The sequence below is a fragment of the Equus asinus genome, chromosome 2 (genome assembly GCF_041296235.1).
Source record: "Equus asinus isolate D_3611 breed Donkey chromosome 2, EquAss-T2T_v2, whole genome shotgun sequence".
Taxonomy (NCBI): Eukaryota; Metazoa; Chordata; class Mammalia; order Perissodactyla; family Equidae; genus Equus; species Equus asinus.
Window position 1 is genome coordinate 81598658 of NC_091791.1, and position 17230 is coordinate 81615887.

At 45.4% G+C, this 17230-nt stretch overlaps 1 protein-coding gene across 2 annotated transcripts in view; it reads right to left on the reverse strand.

Moving 5' to 3' along the window:
* EDARADD (EDAR associated via death domain) overlaps nucleotides 1-17230 on the reverse strand; it is a 61791-nt gene that overhangs the window by 37230 nt on the left and 7331 nt on the right. For both annotated transcript variants that reach the window (XM_014846531.3, XM_070492236.1), the window contains exons 2-4: nucleotides 13996-14054; nucleotides 9942-9981; nucleotides 2132-2190 (exon numbers count right to left, since the gene is read on the reverse strand). In XM_014846531.3, coding sequence (XP_014702017.3) covers nucleotides 2132-2190; nucleotides 9942-9981; nucleotides 13996-14054 — 158 coding nt within the window. The remainder of the gene's footprint in view (nucleotides 1-2131; nucleotides 2191-9941; nucleotides 9982-13995; nucleotides 14055-17230) is intronic.

The window sequence follows — 17230 nt, forward strand, 5'->3', positions numbered from 1 at the left end:
AGACGTCCAACTTTAATCTTGACACCAAGATATCACAATGTTTTTCCTTTGCATCATTCAAAAAAGGCAGCTAAAATTAAATCATAGTAGAATTGGATTTTAGCGTTTAAATTATAAAGATCAGTAAAACAGCAAATATTAAATATTCTAAAGAACATATTTTCAGCTTGATTTTAACGTCTGAGCCATAGAAAATGGAGTGTGGGATTTTTTTCCTTGTTTTTTTAAAAATGTTTCTCCTCTAGTGCACTTTCTTTGTTCTAACTGCCAAGTTGGTTTCAAAGTATCTTTCTGGATATCTACCAGTTCGAAAAAATCCTATGGATTAAACAAAGAAATTACCAACTGAAGCAGCTTGGTACAGTGCTACTTTTTATAGGAATATAAGACATTCTGTTTTAAAACAGAACTGAAGAAAAATCTCGAATCGCCTATTTGCCCTTTTTTTTAGTTGACAAAAACATTTTCATCTTTTAGGATAGTCTTTACTTGATGTACTCAGAGCTATAACACTAAAATTAGAAAAATACTGAACACAGTGTCCCAATGTATATTCTGTACCTAATCTTAAACGGTTTTGGAAAATGCCTACAAGAAACTAAACAAACAATGCTACATTCTTCTATCTTCAAGGAAATCCATATCATGTCACAAAAAATGTGAGGAGTAAACTTTGTTAAACAAATTAAAGATTGCAAGAAAGAAAACATTTATACTTTAAGTTTACTAAAATAGTTTAAATTCAGTCAGTGCCAAAGTCAATCATTAGATTGTAATTCCAGGGAAAACGCTGAGCGTCAGGCCTAACAAATAAGAATATGATATTCACAGCAAGTGACTGAAGACCCTCAAATCAAAGACAAAAGTAGCACCATTGACAATTTTCAAGAGAGCTGTGTTTACAATTAAGATTGCTTATTTTATCAACTATTATGTAACTTGGCTTTACTACAGAAGTGATTTGACTATACAAGAATATCACTATTGATTTATTGCAGACTGATGGTTTATTTTTTAAAAACTTGGCACCTGGGCTAACAACTGTTGCCAATCTTCCTTTTTTTTTTTTTTTTTAAGGATGGGCACCTGGGCTAACAACTGTTGCCAATCTTTTTTTTTCTGCTTTATTTCCCAAACACCCCGTACACAGTTGTATATCTTAGTTGCAGGTCCTTCTAGTTGTGGGATGTGGGACGCCGCCTCAATGTAGCCTGACGAGTGGTGCCATGTCCGCGCCCAGGATCCGAACCCTGGGCCACCGCAGCAGAGCGCGCAAACTTAACCACTCGGCCACGGTGCCGGCCCCTGCAGACTGATGTTTTAAAAGCAAGCCTAAATAAAATTTCAAATTTGTCTTGTTAAAAATCAACTTGGTGTTACAGAAGGAGCAGGACCAAACCAGCCCATCTTGAGGCAAGACACGCTTTTTGAGATATTTAATGCTCTAAATATAGTTTAGCAGATATGAAGTGTTGTGCAATTTTGCTAATAAGCTTTGAGTGAGTGAAAAGAGATGTACTGGACAGTACAAGAAGTAACTGAAGCACACAGTGACCCAAGGAAGCTTCTGGAAGGATCTACCTTAAAAGGTGAACAGTAGAATGATAAGCAATTCTTGTTTGTTTTTGTACATTTTGTCTTGTCTGAAATTTAAAATAACAACCATTCTTTTATAATCAGAAAACAATAAATGCATTTGTTTTTTGGAAAAAGACAATAAAAATAATGTTAAAAGTTTGACTTCTGATATCTGAAAGAAGTGAAAGTTTTATAAAAACATTATAAAAATGTTATTAGTATCCAGTTTTGTTGTGGCTTAAAAAAACATTTCTATCCACAGCGTATCAACTACATCTGAAAGAAAACAACTCTCCTTTCTAACTCACTAACATTGATGGTCTGTCTTTGGCATATAAATATTTATTTCAAAGAATTAATTAAAGTACCATAATTACTAGAAATAACAGAAGTTGTATAGATATGCTACGTTACTGGGATGCTTAAGGATCCTTTCCAAACTTATTTAAAAATCCTCTTCTTTATTTTTAAAGCTCTAGAAGATAATTCCTAAAAAATTATAGTTGGATTAGCATGTACCTAAGAGTAAATATGTAATTGAAATTATTCTTACCTGATGCTGCACATGAGAATTTGTTGGGCAGTTCATACTAATTGGATCACACTCCTCAACTAGAGGGGAAAAAAAGACACAAGGTTGGATAAAGAAAGCACACACTCTGTGGTGTAAGGCCTGAAATGAAGACTCAATCTTATGTGCTGCCTTGACATCTGGTAAAATCAAGAGGGCCTCAAATGGCCCAACTGCCCATTCCCCACCCCACTCTGCTCCATGGGGAAGGTCCCCAGCTAAACAATGCTCCTTATCAAGGCGACTAAGCACAGTTCCTGCTTATCACTGCACAGTGGGTTTCAGTTCCCGGCCAGCCCACAGGATGATTCAGACAAGCCAATCACATCCCACCTGAGGAACCAGGGCCACCACATCCTCTTGATACTACAATGCCTGTCTCCCACAGTGGCTGGTTATTCACTCTGTTCCCGAGTGCAACCCCTGTGTGATGCTGCATGGAATGCAGTGTCCTCCTCCCCTAGGCTGTGAGTACATGTGACCCATAAACTGCTGTTATCTCCTCTGTCCCTTGTGATGGGTGTTGCGTGGTTGGTCACTCCCATAGCCCCAGGGCAGGATCCCTCCCCCATCCATGGGGTGAATAGGAGGTGGTCAAAACAAGTGGCATAATGAACAAGATGGCCCAAACGCGACAAAGGATGCCTGGTCAGATTTAACTAACTTCAGGGATGTGGAGAAGGCTGCCTGGGATGGAATTGCTAATTGCTGGCAGACTTCACTTTGGCCTGTGCAGTACCGCGTCGTCTTTGTTGAGTGTCTGTCCTCTCTTCCCACCTCAAATGTTCTCATCCCCAAGACGAAGACTGTTGTTAACTGACTGTACCCCAGTGTGACGTGTTGTCAGGTTCAACCTACGTTTGGCAGGCGCCCCTGAGAATCCCACCTAGAAGAATGTGGTAGCACAGCGCTCTAACAGGTCGCTGCTCACATCTCACTTATCAGGGGTTGGGCTAGAGCTCTCTGGGCACTGTGTCTAGCCTGGTGACCACCACTGGCTAATTAGTGGCAGGGGGGCAGGCAACCATACAAACACTGTGCTGGTACACCGTGAGACGTTTGCACACTTTGTGGCAAGGAAGGACACTGCCGCCCCAGGGAGAATTAAGCAAGGCACCCTGGTTGTTGTTGTTCAGGCAAGGGTAGCCACCTTGCCTGTCTCCTGCGCTGCTGCTTCCCTTGCTGCTGCCACATATGCTCTCCTGACCCCCAAGGGTATCACAGTGCACGTGCATGGTAGCCTGTAGCCCGGGAGCTGATGAAAAAAGGGGAGGGCAGGGAGCATCTGGTACTGGACTGCTCTGCCAATGTCAAACTCCTAGCCGGCACACTGGGGCTGAGCACAGCTGCTCACCAGCACGCCAAAAGCCTAATCTTGCAGTCATGGGCTTCATGGCCCCCACCCGGGCCAGAAACACAATGACCTTCGGGGATGTGGACCCCAACCCCAGGGAGACTGACGAGAATTCCCTGGAGGAAGAGGTGGTTGCCTGCAAAGTGGGCCTCACAAGCCTCTCCCAGTAACTACCCAGAAAGTCTGCACCACGGATGATCAGACAGAGACAGAAACTGAAAGCTGTGACTTTATGCAACCAGAAATCCAAAATATTCTGAGAGAATGTACAGAGAAGGAAAAAAACCCAAAAAAAACCCCAAAAAGCCCATGTGGTAGGAAAGGCAGGGCCGCAGCAAAGCTCGGTTTCACTGCATCAACCTTTAGGTTACAGGCCTAGTGCTCTCCCACTATGCCACTCTGCTGCCTCTGCCTGGGTGCAGCCAAGACCCTGATCTCAGAGTCACAGGGCAAAGCCCATGGTAGCTGGGCGGCACAGCAAAGGGGTTAATTCAAACCTGACGTGAGCCTGGGGTTCTTAAACCATCTGAAAGCAAGCACTGCCATAGGGAAGGCCCCTCACCCTGACAGGAGTGATCTGAGGCTCTCTGGAGGAGGAAACTTATCAATACGAGCAGAGTAGGGAGGATCTCATCCCTTTCCCCTCCCACCTGCACCCAAAGTATATCCAGAGACCAAAAAAAGGGAGGGAGAATGAAAGAAAGATGGCTAAAACCTGGATACAAAGAAGGAGACAAAAGGGAAAGAAAAAAGAACTGAAACGAGGTCCGCAACTTGACCCAACTGGAAATCTAAAACTTACTAAAATAATTTTAGGTCAACAGATCAAAGAGGGCTGACTGGCTTTGTGCCCTACAACACAGGTTCTGAAGTAACTTACTATCTGCTGAAACGTGTGAACTGGTAAACCTTCATGGACTTAATCTCAGTCCTGGGGCTCAAATTACAGTTATACCTGGAGATGCCACTAAATTTAAACGTGGCAGACGCCCAACATGTTGGGGGAGTTCCTAAATATAAAAGGGGACAAATAGGCACGCCTCTCCCCAACCATCAGAACTACTGCTTTGCCTAAACGTCCCATGGTCATAGCACCCATTTTCCTAGAGTGTCCCATCGTGGGCATGGTTTCTCTGACCTGATAAATTAATATTAAATTCCATCTTCAGCAGTTAGAAGTTGACTTGACAAAATGGGACCCTGTGAACCCCCCAGTTAAAATAATTAATATGGCCCAAGGTATATTAAACAGGACCTTCAAAGATCAAACTTCTTATATAAGACCTAATGAGTGAAGAGGTGACTATTTCCACTGGCTTCTCCATTTAATAGCCTAATTTGGCCTCTTCTTAAACTTGAAAGAAAATGAATGGTGCCTCACGGTGCATTACTCTGACCATAATACTGTGGTCCTATCCATTAAGGCCCCCACACCCAATACCCAATATTATTGAAATTACTGACTTCATCTGATCAGTAACCAGTAGTGTTTGGCTATTACTGATTTAGCTAATAAGTTCTGCTCAGTGCCTATTTGAACAGCCTCTCAGTCGCAGTTTGCCTTCAAACTTCCAAAGGTACATAATACATCGTGACCAGGTACCCTCGGGGTACCTAACAGCCTTGTCACAGCACACAATCTTTGCAGGTTACAAGATCTTAACTGCGTCCAACTTTCTCTAGCATCACGGGTATGACATTACATGGATGACATCCTCCTCTGAGGACATTCATTTGACATACTCATCCAGGCCACACAAACACTCATAAAAGAGCTCCCAGAAAGGGGATGGGCCATTGCCCCAGACATAGTGCAAGGCCCTGCCACCTTGGTTAAATTCCTAAAAATTATTCGGTAAACTAAGGGCTCCTCCATTCCTGACACTGTCAATACAGAGCTATTAACCCTCTCAGCACCCACCAGTTAATACAAGTCCAACATCTTTTAGTTCTTTTGGGTTCTGGAAGCAACATATTCCTCATTTACGTATTTTACCTAATTTCATGGATACTGTTACTTTCAAATCAGCCCACTGTAAATTTGGCCTCCTTCAACAAAAGTCTACAAAAGGCATTCCCGTTAGTACCCCCATAGACTCCTTCACTGCAGGGGTTTTAGCAACCTCCCTGCATTCCTCCTGAAGTCTCTGGACCACTCATGACAGCTATAAGTTGTCCATATGCTTCTGACGCAAGAAACTACCCTCCTAGGCCCTTCTCTATATACCATTAGAGCAGCGATCGCTGGCCGCCTACTGGGCTCTTTTGGAAACAGACGATCTCACTGCCCCTGAGCTTGTGAGCCTCCATACCCTGCTACCCATTACGCTTTGGATCATGGAAGCAGCACCATACAAACTTGACACAGCTACTGAGGCCTTCTTGCTACTGGATGGAGCTAAACCTGGGCTCTCTGGCATATTCCACCTTCAGGAAGGGATGGCCTCCCCTATTCTCAGTCCCTTGCCAGATGCCATGGTACTAGAAGAGGTTACCTCTCTCCCGGATTTCTAGGTTACCTGGGGAGCCCCTTCAGATCAACTGATGAACAGGAATAGGAGTTTGTAGACTTTACAGATGATATCATCACCATCATAAATGATGGATCTCAGGGGATTGCTGCTGCTTTCCATTCCTTCACCAGGATGTCCCTGATAATGGATGGGACCCAAGCGTCAGCACAACTGGCCCAACTTCGGGCAGGCATCTTAGTGCTGGATGGCCTGGCCAACAAACGACCCCATCTGCACATTTTTTTTTTACAAACTCTTGGACCATCGCCTAAGAGTTGCCCCCTTTGGGATGAAGAACTCTGGAAATCTCTTGCCTCACAGATGAACAAAATATAAATCAAGGTAACAGATGTCTCTACCTATAGTAAGGCCACAATATAAGGCCTCACTAGAACACTCTCTCCCATTCAGAGTTCCAGACATTACTGACAGTGACCAAGACATTCATTTCACTTCTCAGAATACACAATGCTGGGCTCTGAAAGAAGCCATTCAATGAACTTCCACCTACTCTTTAGGAAGGTGGTTTAATCAAGAGATATAACATTACCTCAGATTCCACTGTGTTCATTCATTTGTCCAACATTTTGCTAAACCTTTCAGATGGCAGAGAGTAGGATTCTACCTGTCTTCACAGCTCATCCTTCTAAAAGTCAAACCAAAACCATTGCATTTCCACTGTTACAGCGGGGATCACCGGCAGAAATCAAAGAACATGATATGCACGTGAAATGTTCAACACCTTTCAACATAAACCCTTAGGAAGGAACTTCCATTCCTATGTTGTCTCACGTACATACGTGTTACCCTCACAGCTCCCCACCTTGCGGTGAAGATTGTACAGATGTGTTAAAACTGATTTAGTTCCATGAGATTTTAATCTCTTATCACAGAATTCTTTTTCCAAAGACAGTTTTCTCTCAAAACGTGAAGAGTCACATTCTCTTCAGAACTCAAGCCAGCAGTTTCTGAGAGACATCAGGAATTCTGTGATACAAAATAAACCCCAACCTTAAACGAATCCTGAGTTTAGTGGCTGCAGGCTCACAGAACGCTCATCATAAAAGAGGCCTGACCCCCTGAAATCTCGTAATCAGAGGTTGGCTGACTGAGGCAGAAGCTACGCATTTGTCCCCGATGAGAATACAGGTATAATAACACGTGTAACCTCAAAAACGTGCTGACCACTGAGATTGCAGTAGATCCAGTCAATTTAAATCACATCATTCAGAACCACTCCTGTCTGAACTGTGTTAAGGAAGAGCTTTACACTGTCCATGAATAAAATAGGAATTAACCAGAAGTATAAGAAAGATTTTGTGAAACCCGCCTAATTGGCTTCAGAAAATAAAGTCTGAGGACTTTTCAACCATATGGAAATTGTTCAAGCTAATTACAAATGACTTCTATTAAATAGAGTAGCCCCCCAAATTCACTTAAATGCCAGAGTCCAAATTTGTACGTAATGTAATTAGATTACATTTCCTTTTAAATCTCTAAATTAGTCTCTTTGCTAATTCATATTAGTTTTGTTTCCCTAAAAACAACTTCAACGAGAAAATTACAATGTTTAATGATGATATTGGCCCCATTGGTATGTTAAAAAAAATACTAGCAGACACTAAATTGGTAATATTACTGAATAAAAGTGGTGCAGTAAGTTTTTAAGCTTCTGGAAACGTCCATTACATAGAAGACCATGTATTTCTTTGGAGACAAGAAATTATGTGCTAATAGTGCTGTTCCCCATGAATAAGGACACAGGAAAGATCTAGAGTATGGTTTTCATAGTTATGTTACCTATAAAATCATCACCATTTTAATGAAGATTTGGTAAAACTCAAATTCGAGGGGAAATGCAATAGTATGGTTACTGTAGTATCAGGTTGCTAAGCAGCAATCTTTTTCTTTCAAAACAGGAAATCACTTTTGAGGGTGACAGAAAGATCTGTAGACAGATCGAATCATGACACTGCACTCTCAGGGCCCCTGTGGCTCAGGCTTTGTCTAAAACAGGTCTGCTTTTGCCACTCTGCTAGGAACGTTTCTGACAGTCCTGGACCCTGATTTTTCACAATTCTGCCAGGTTTCCCTCCACACCTGTCTGACGCTCCGTGTGCCAGGCGCTGTTCCAGACTCATTTCATTGAGTCTCACAAGCGCCCTGGGAGGTGGATGCTAGCAGTGTCCTCCCTGTGCTGCAGACAGGAAACTGAGACCCGGAGACATGAAGTCGTCTGCTGAGGCCACTCAGAGCCGAGCAGGGCGGTTTGGCTGAAGTTTGGTTCTCTCTTCTCTATGTCTCACAGGCGGGCACACCAAATCCTTGAAGCTTCTTAGGCAGGTTCTTAAGGTGAGGTCTGCGTCCTAACCACCCCGGTATGCGATAAAACACAGCTGCCTGGGCCTGACCTCAGACCCACCACATCATGACTTTGGAACAGCAGGGCCCGAATCGGTACCTCGTACACGCCCCCCCAGATGACTCTTCACGGCACACTGACGTCTAAGGAGCACCACCCAAGCCTGCCTCCCACCCCTCCCTGGCTGCCTCGCTTGCACCTCCCACTTTCTTGCTGAACTAGAGAATCACAGGTTGGGGGATTCAGGACACCTAGAAGTCATTCATGGAGAGGGGAAAGGAGGAAGTGAGCTTCCAGAAGCCTCCCCTGGTACAGCCATGATTTGGGCTCAAACCTGGCCTTCAGCCTCTTTTCCCTCCATCACTGCCACTCCCAGGACACGCACTCATGGTGTGATTTCAGGAGCAGGGAGAAGAGTCTGGTGAATAGGGAATGGAGGGGAGGGAAGACTTGGCAGAACGCTGGGCTTAATCACAGCTGGCCCTGACAGGGAACTCCCAGTCCGCCAGGCCAGTGACCCTGTGAGCACCCAGACCACAAGAACTGCCAGGAAACCCATGTTAGCTATGCTTGGAAGTCCTACTTCTTGAGGGGGCAGCAGGGCGGGCATCTCTGAAGCTGGTCAGATCTGATTGTTCCCCATGCCCATCCCATCCAAACCCTCCTCTCTATGTTGTCTGCAGAGCACAATGTGACAACCAGCAGGTTGGCCTCCATAATGGATACAGCCTTGCAGACTGCCCCACAGAGGAAATTACGAAAGGCTAAGGCCTAGCCACCTTTATGGTCTGCATCAGGCCTAAAACATTAGTCTATGGGTTTTTGTAAAAGATAGCTGCTCTTGCTTTGGGGCCTGACAGGCATCCCTCGGCCCTTCGTCTAGTAACAGAACCCTTTTTCCCGCGGTTCACGTGGAACTGACTCCATACCCAACCCCACCCAACATTAAGGCTCGTTCCTGGCCAAAGTCCTCCATCCTCCTGATGACAACTGATTTCAGGGATGGCCACATGACCAAACTGTTCATAGCACAACTGTCCTTAACGTTGTGCTATGGGCGCTGGAGGAAAGGCACCCTCTTTCTCCGCCATCTTGAGCAGCACCAAGTAAAGCTGGAGGCGTTGGCAACCACCTTTCCCGCCCTGTGGGGAAAGTCTGCCCGAGAAAGGAGCCAACAGAGATGACAGAGCCATGAGAGAGAGAGTGAGCCTGAGACATCACTGAAATGCTTGTACCTAGCCGCATCCAAGGACCCCAAGCTGATAAGTCCCTCCCCTCTTTCTTTAATTCGAGTTAGGTTTCTGTCACCTGCAACCCGGAGTCCTGGCTACCTTCACTTTATTCACGTTAAAAACCCCAGAGGAATTGCATGTATAATTTGTGACAAAAAAACTTATAGATTTTGATAAGAAAGTCATGCCTGAGATAATCATAAACAAGCCATGAACTCAATTTTTGGTGTCTGTTTTACAATTTTAAATAATGAAAAATTACTTTGACTAGTGCTTTGTTCAAGATATGAAAATAATCACAAGTTCAAGTAGTTATAGTAACTGTACATACCTTTAGGGAGTCCTGTATCTTGAATGGGATATTTGTCTGACTGTAGAAACCAACAAAAGAGAGAGTTATTTTTAAACACCATAGTCAATTATAAGATCAAAGTGAAAGGAAAGCTTTGTCTTGACAAAGTCATGATTTTAATTCAAAACCTTGCAAGTTTTTAGCCTTAGACTTATCAATAGGCCTGACCCATTGTTTGTTTTTATTTTCAGTTTAGAGAAATGGAATCAAGGTTGATGAGGAGTTAATGTTGGAACATGAAACAGAATAAGCCTTCCTCGTTTCCTCAGCTCTGACCACTAAACCACACTTCCTCTCTTTTCTGCAGTGCTATTCTCCCTTTCTACTTCCTGCAGTTCAAAACTGAGGAGCATTTGTTTTCATGAATCGTGGGGATAGACCCAGTTCTTCTCACCATTTCTGTGACGTTCATGCAGGTCAACAGCGTGTGCTCTGAGCAGTACTCACTACTGTAGAGCTCTGGCCCGGGTTGGCTGGGACAGGATTGAAAAGGTGACCATCCTACTGATTGCACGAAGCTCTACAAATCAGTCACTCATGATACACAATTACGTACAGTTCCCCAATGCATTAGGTGAGGGCAGTACTGTTCAGGGAATTCAAAATAGCAAATGCTCTCACACTCACATGTTTCTTTGTTGGTATTTACACGCAGGTATCTAATGTTCTGGAAACTTCTATTTCAGACAAAGCAATATAGTCATCTCTGAAGACTTCCAAGAGAGGAGTGAAAGTGTGCCCAATTTCCCTATCCTGTTCCCTAATCCCATATCCACCCCATCTGGGCCTTTGGGTCCACTGTTCTCCAACTTGAAAAAGCTGCACCTTCCAACTTTCCTGTAGGTCTCACCCATGTCTTCCTTTGACAGAGGAGGAAAACAAACTTGGAACCAAGGATTTTGTTTTCAATGCCTTTTCTTGGAGTTTCTTTGGAGCTGGGCTATAAAGTTTCAGACTTCTAGGAGCCTCCAACCCCTTTCCACAAAAGAAATCACTCATCAATCACAGAGAACTTAAAAGTCAAATAGTTCTCCTCCAGGCTAAATCCTTCCCGATGCTCTGCTCCCCAGAGCCTGGAAAACACACCTGCACCTTGACACTCAGCAGGCTCTTTTTAAAGTACTTGTGTGTTTCCTCAGCTAGACTGGGAGTTTTTCAAGAGAAGGGGCTATGATTTTTGCATTCCCAGATTTTGACACAGTGTTGACCAAACATCTACCAAAAGTCTGCATGAATGAACAAACAAGCTAGAGAAAGTGCAAGTTTCCCGGAGAGATTGACATCCGAGCTAGGCCTGGAGGACGCCCAGGACTCAGATGACTGAGGGACAGAAGGCTGGTAATTGCAGATGGCGAACACAGAGGAGCAAGGCCAGGTGGTTCGAAGAATGGGAAGTGTAGGAGACGGGTCAGCCTGAAGCAGAGACGCACGTTGGAGGAGGAAAGAGGAAGACAGGGTTAGATATGAAATGATGGAGCCAGTTTGCATGGAAGACCCTGGAAGTGAGGCAAGGGATTTCAGTGGGGTGCCATTCTAGGTTCTCGGGAAGTTTGGCTGGCTCATCGAACATCTCTTGCCGCCTGCCTCATGCCCAGCTCTGCCTGTGGGGAGATGTCTTGTAGGAACACAGACAAGCAAACAATTCCAGCACAGCGTGATAAAAAGTAAGGATTGGGCTGTGAAGAAGGGAGCACCTGAAGGTCCCGGGGCAAGGCAAAGAAGGCTTCACGGATCAGGGCGTGCTAGAACGGAGAGGAGAGGCTCCGGAGGAGTTCAGTAAGTGAGGGAGCAGGGAGATTTTCCTCGCTGGAGGGAACAGCGTTATCAGTATCCAGGAAGGTGAGAAGGCGTCGGGGATTTGAGGAGCAGCAAATAGCTACACACTCAGGGGGATGTTGAGATAAGGCCACGGGGACCTCCTCTGCACTGTCAAAGAGTATACATTTACTCCTGGGAGCAGCAGCCATGTTATGGGTTGAATTTTGTCCCCAGAAAAGATACACTGAAGTCTTAACCCCGAGTACCTCCGAATGGGACCTCATTTGGAAAGAGGGTTGTTACAGATGTAACTAGTTAAGATGAGGTCGTACACAGAGCAGGCCCTTAATCCAATGACTGGTGTCCTTATAAGAGAAGAAGAGACACCGAGACATAGACACACAGGGAGAAGACGACCATGTGCCAAGGAAGAGAGAATGGAGTGGTGCAGCGAGAAGCCACAGAACACCAGGGCCTGCCAACAACCACCAGAGGCGAGAAGAGATCCCTAAGGGTCCCAGAGGGAGCACAGCCCTGCCGACAGCTTGATTTCAGACTCCCGGCCTCCACAGCCGGGACACTCAGTTTGTGGTACCTTGTTATGGCAGTCCTAGCAAACTAATACAGGAAAGCTTCAGAAAAATCCCTTTGTGCCCAGAGCAGAGAAGTGATTAAAGGGAGCCCAACTCCAGGTGAGCAGTAAGGAGCACGGCTCAGAGGGAGGGAGGGCCTGGCATCTGGGAAGTGAGTGGGAGACCAGTCACCAGTGGGGCCCAGGAAGGGCGAACTGAGTAACACTTTATAGAAACCAAAGGCTTTAGTAATAGACTACACCTGAGGGGATCATAAAAGCGACCACAGCGTCCCTGTGCGTTCTGTGTTGATGAGAGTTAAGAGATGGAGTCTTCCATGTGAATCCCACTGTGTGTTAAAGCTTGACCCCTTACGCGGTCCACACTTAGCAACCCGTGCAGTGGTAACTACAGGACACAAAACTCACACCGCAGGTCTTCAACACACTGACGGGCCTTGTGAATCACCAAAGCCTTGAAGACATTTCAATTAATTATATTGTTAAGTGTATTTGATGTCATTCTAACTAAATTAATCAGAATTTTTCATGACTCAGTAGATCCCATCCTCCAAACATTCTGAAGAAAAGGACTATGTCTTACACTATCTGCATAGTGACACATGTAGCTTTGTCAAAGGCGCTTACTTGGTCACAAGTAAGAGCAGAGCAGGGCTCCAGTCTGGGTGATTTTATACAAATGAGCTACCCTCCGTTTCCTCCTCTGTAGATTGGGGATAAAGGCACCTGCCCCGCCACCTCAGAGGCTATCCGGAGGATGAGAAACAGCGTGTGTGACTCTCTGGTACACCTAAAAGCAACAGACACCCCACAGGGGGTTCCGGGAGGGCGCGGCAGGGGTCTGAAGCCAGCTGCTGGGCTTGAACCCCACCCAGGCTGCTTCCAAGCTGGGCAACTTGCCTCAGCCCCTGGGCCTCAGTTCCTCAGCTGTGAAACAGGCAGGGCCTACCTCGTGGGCTGGCTGCAGGGACTGACCTGGTAACGGAGGTCAGTCAATGGCATGTGCCCACCTGGCACAGAGGCCACACTCAATTCCCATAAGGTAGCCCAGTATTTTGAATTCTGAAGAAGGGGTAGTTAAAAATAGACAGATAGTATTAAAAGTAGACAAGTAGGGGCCGGCCCTGTGGCCGAGAGGTTAAGCTCGCCAGCTCTCCTTCGGCGGCCCAGGGTTTCACCGGTTTGGATCATGGGCGCAGACACAGCACCACTTGTCAGACCATGCTGAGGCGGTGTCCCACATACCACAGATAGAAGGACCAACAACTAAAAATACACAACTATGTACTGGAGGGATTTGGGGAGAAAAAGAAGAAAAAAAAAAAGATTAGCAACAGTTGTTAGCTCAGGTGCCAATCTTTAGAAAAAAAAGAAGACTGGCAACAGTTGTTAGCTCAGGTGCCAATCTTAAAAAAACAAGTAGACAAAGACCTCACGTCAATCTAAGAAGATCACTTCTCATACGTGCAAAACAAGGACAGAGGCTAACCCCATTTTTAGTCTGGAGAAGCCCAAAATTTATTACATCACAGATAATATCATGATAAAGAAATTTAACTTGGGAAAATCTCATTTTGGGCTTTCTGATCTTCATGTACATACTGAGTAATAAAAATGTCAAGAAATAAAGGGAAAGGAGGAAAAACAAGAGTCGTCACCATTCATGTAAAATTTGTAACCTACCATGTTAAAGGATAAAGTGCTGGGGTCCGTGTCCTCCACTGGCTCCTTTGCCATATGCTCTGTGAGAAAATAAAAAGGAGAGGATTTTGTTCAATTTAAGAGCACAAATGCATCCTTTGATAACCGTCTTCACAGAGATGCGAGCTACCCTAGTAAGCTTGGAGAAAAACACACTTTCAATCATTAGTGGAGACAAAATAAGAAGGAGTGGGTTCAGATTTCATCAAGAAAGAGATTGATATAAATTTTGTTTTTAAAAACACCATATTTTCAGTTTACTTACAAATATCTACAAATACCCATAGTTACAAACAGCCACAAATCATGGCAGCCATGATATTAACAACTCATTTGCATATTAGATTTGATCATAACTTTGAACAGGAATGATTTAATTCTGACTTCTTTCCTTATTTTCTACTCTTCTACAATTCATATTTATCATTTTAAAACATTAAGCCTCTGAATGTGGCTCATGTGAATCAATAAAGTCAAAAATACCTCACAGTATCTTTATCAAACAAAAAGTGGGTTTTTTTTTGAGGAAGATTAGCCCTGAGCTAACATCTGCTGCCAATCCTCTTCTTTTTGCTGAGGAAGACTGGCCCAGAGATAACATCTGTGCCCATCTTCCTCTACTTTATATGTGGGACACCCACCACAGCATGGCTTGACAAGTGGTGCCACGTCTCTACCTGGGATCCAAACCAGTGAACCCCAGGCCGCCGAAGTGGAACGTGCGCACTTTACTGCTGTGCCGCTGGGCTGGCCCCCAAAAAGTGGTTTTGATATCTCAATATTTTGCTTCTTACGTTTTACCATTTGTTGCATTTAAGGAAGTTAATGAGGAAATACAGAAGAAGGTACAGGCCACCACTACATCTTATGAATTTGTACAAATTAGAAAAAAAAGCCTCCCTTTCCAAGACACTTTACAAAATATCTGCCAGAAAACTATCTTAATAAAGAACCAGATCTGTTTAAGTGGGGTCTTCTAGATTTGTGCAGTGCACAACCTGCAAAACCCTAGGGCCAGCCAAGATTCAACTTTCATTTTTTTCCCAAATCCTCGTTAAGTCCATGCTGTGGACAAGGTGCTAGGTCCTGGGAATGCCTTTGGGGACCCAAACAAGCACAGTAGGACAGTTTATTGAGATACTGTGTTTGCTCTCCCTAGACGTTTCCCACCTGGAAATGGGCGTTCCACATGCTGCCAACAGCCATAGGAGAAACTGTGAAGGGAACACCTCTTTGTTTGTTTTACGACAGCCCACAGTCACTGGAGAGATTAAAGGAGGTGACCTCCAAGGGAGCAGGGGATAGATGTCTGCAGCTTCATGAGTGGGGACTGTACCCTGGTCCCTGGCAGAGCCCAGAGGTGCAAGATCACATTGGGGAACGCACAGAGGGCGCTAACCCCTGGGTCCCAGGGTTCCCAGCCCCAGAAAGACGGCCGTCATTCGTGTCTGGCACAGAAACGGAGGGCTGCTGGATCTCAAGGGTCTTCTCAAGGGTGGACAATGAGGACATCAATGCCTACTCCAAGGCACTAAAAAGTCAAGGCCCAGCCCTGTTTTCCAAGCACCACATCATCCTCTCTGATTCCTACGTGACCCGAAGGAGGGGGCCAGGGCTCCAATTTTGACTGAAGTGGAATTTCCTGCCAGCCCAGTGGAATATAAACTCAGATTTGGATTTAAATCAAGTAAAGAAAATAAGAACGGGGCCGGCCCGGAGGCACAGCAGTTGAGTTCATACATTCTGCTTCTCGGCAGCCCAGGGTTCGCTGGTTCGGATCCCAGGTGCAGACATGGCACCGCTTGGCAAAAGCCATGCTGTGCTAGGCATCCCACGTATGGAGTGGAGGAGGATGGGCATGGACGTTGGCTCGGGGCCGTGTTCCTCAGCAAGGGGAGGAAGATTGGTAGTAGCTAGCTCAGGGCTAATCTTGCTCAAAAAAGAAAGAAAGAAAGTAACAAATGTTTTGCTAACTCCATGCTGAGTTTGCAGAACTCCTGCTGCCCAAGTAACAGGTAATTATAATATAGAGCATTTAGTGTTAAGACAGTAGAAGTGCAGAATGATATGGAAATACACAGGAAGAGCTCATGCCCCGTCTGGTGTGTAGGGAGGTGGGGTGGAAGAGGTCAAGAAGAGCCTGCAGAGGAACTGATATCTGAGTCTGGAAGGCTGAGTTGAAGCTAGCCAGGAGAGGGGGTCAGGGAGGGAAAAGCATTCTCAGCAGAGGGAACAACATAGACAAAGGCCTAGAGACAAGAAAGAATATGACACACTAGTGTACTTCAAATAGGTCCAGCCAGATGCACCTGCATTCGGTTTTCTAGTTTTTCCTTTCCATACTTCTCCCATTCTGCTTCCTGGCTGGGAGAGATGGTCAGAGTCACCACTAAGTAGCCTCAAGTCGCTTCTTTCCTCCTCCTATCACAGCCTCATCCCAACGATCTCATCTTCACTGAAGTGTACCTGGATGATATACTTTAAAACATTACCTCCCCCAGGGGTGTGGTATTTTACAGGTATCGACAACAACGGGATTTCAGGTCAATGGGCTCTGAAGGACTTGGAGTGCTGGGGTACGGGAGGAGTGGGGGGTTTCTAAATAACTCAGAGAGTATCCTGTGCAGATGCTGCCCACTATGTTTAGGACAAGTTAGATCTGTTTCTTACAGAAGAATTCGTATGACAGCAAGAAAAAAGAAAAAGACAAAGCAGAGAAAAATGGAGGAGATGGCTGGGAAAGCAAGGATTCCACCAAAAATGGCAGCAAGGATGCCAATAGTGCAGGAAAAAGGAAGACACACGGGGCTTGGCTGGAGGACGCCTGAGTCCTCACTGGCCCGCCTCTGAGACCGGAGGTCTGGCCTTGGACAAGCCAGCACTGGGACCTTGGAGGACTCCCATAAGCGTGTGCAGCCTCAGGCTCTTCCTCTGCAACACGAGGGGGCCCAGGTATCTGGTTCCCACCCTCAGCTGAGCATCGTTCCTCTGGTCAGGCCAGGTTGGGAACCACCAGGCTGGATGAACTCGCACTCCCCGTCAGACTCTGACGGAGCTCTGTGACAGAACTGAGCACGTCTCACAGGGTTATGAGGCGAACAGGAAGATGCAGACAGGGGACCACAGGGTCTGGAGGCGCAAAGTCTCTCGCTTTGGTCTGAAATCTCTGACAATAAATGGAACTTAAGGTGGGAAGGGCACACGGAATTTAGGTTTT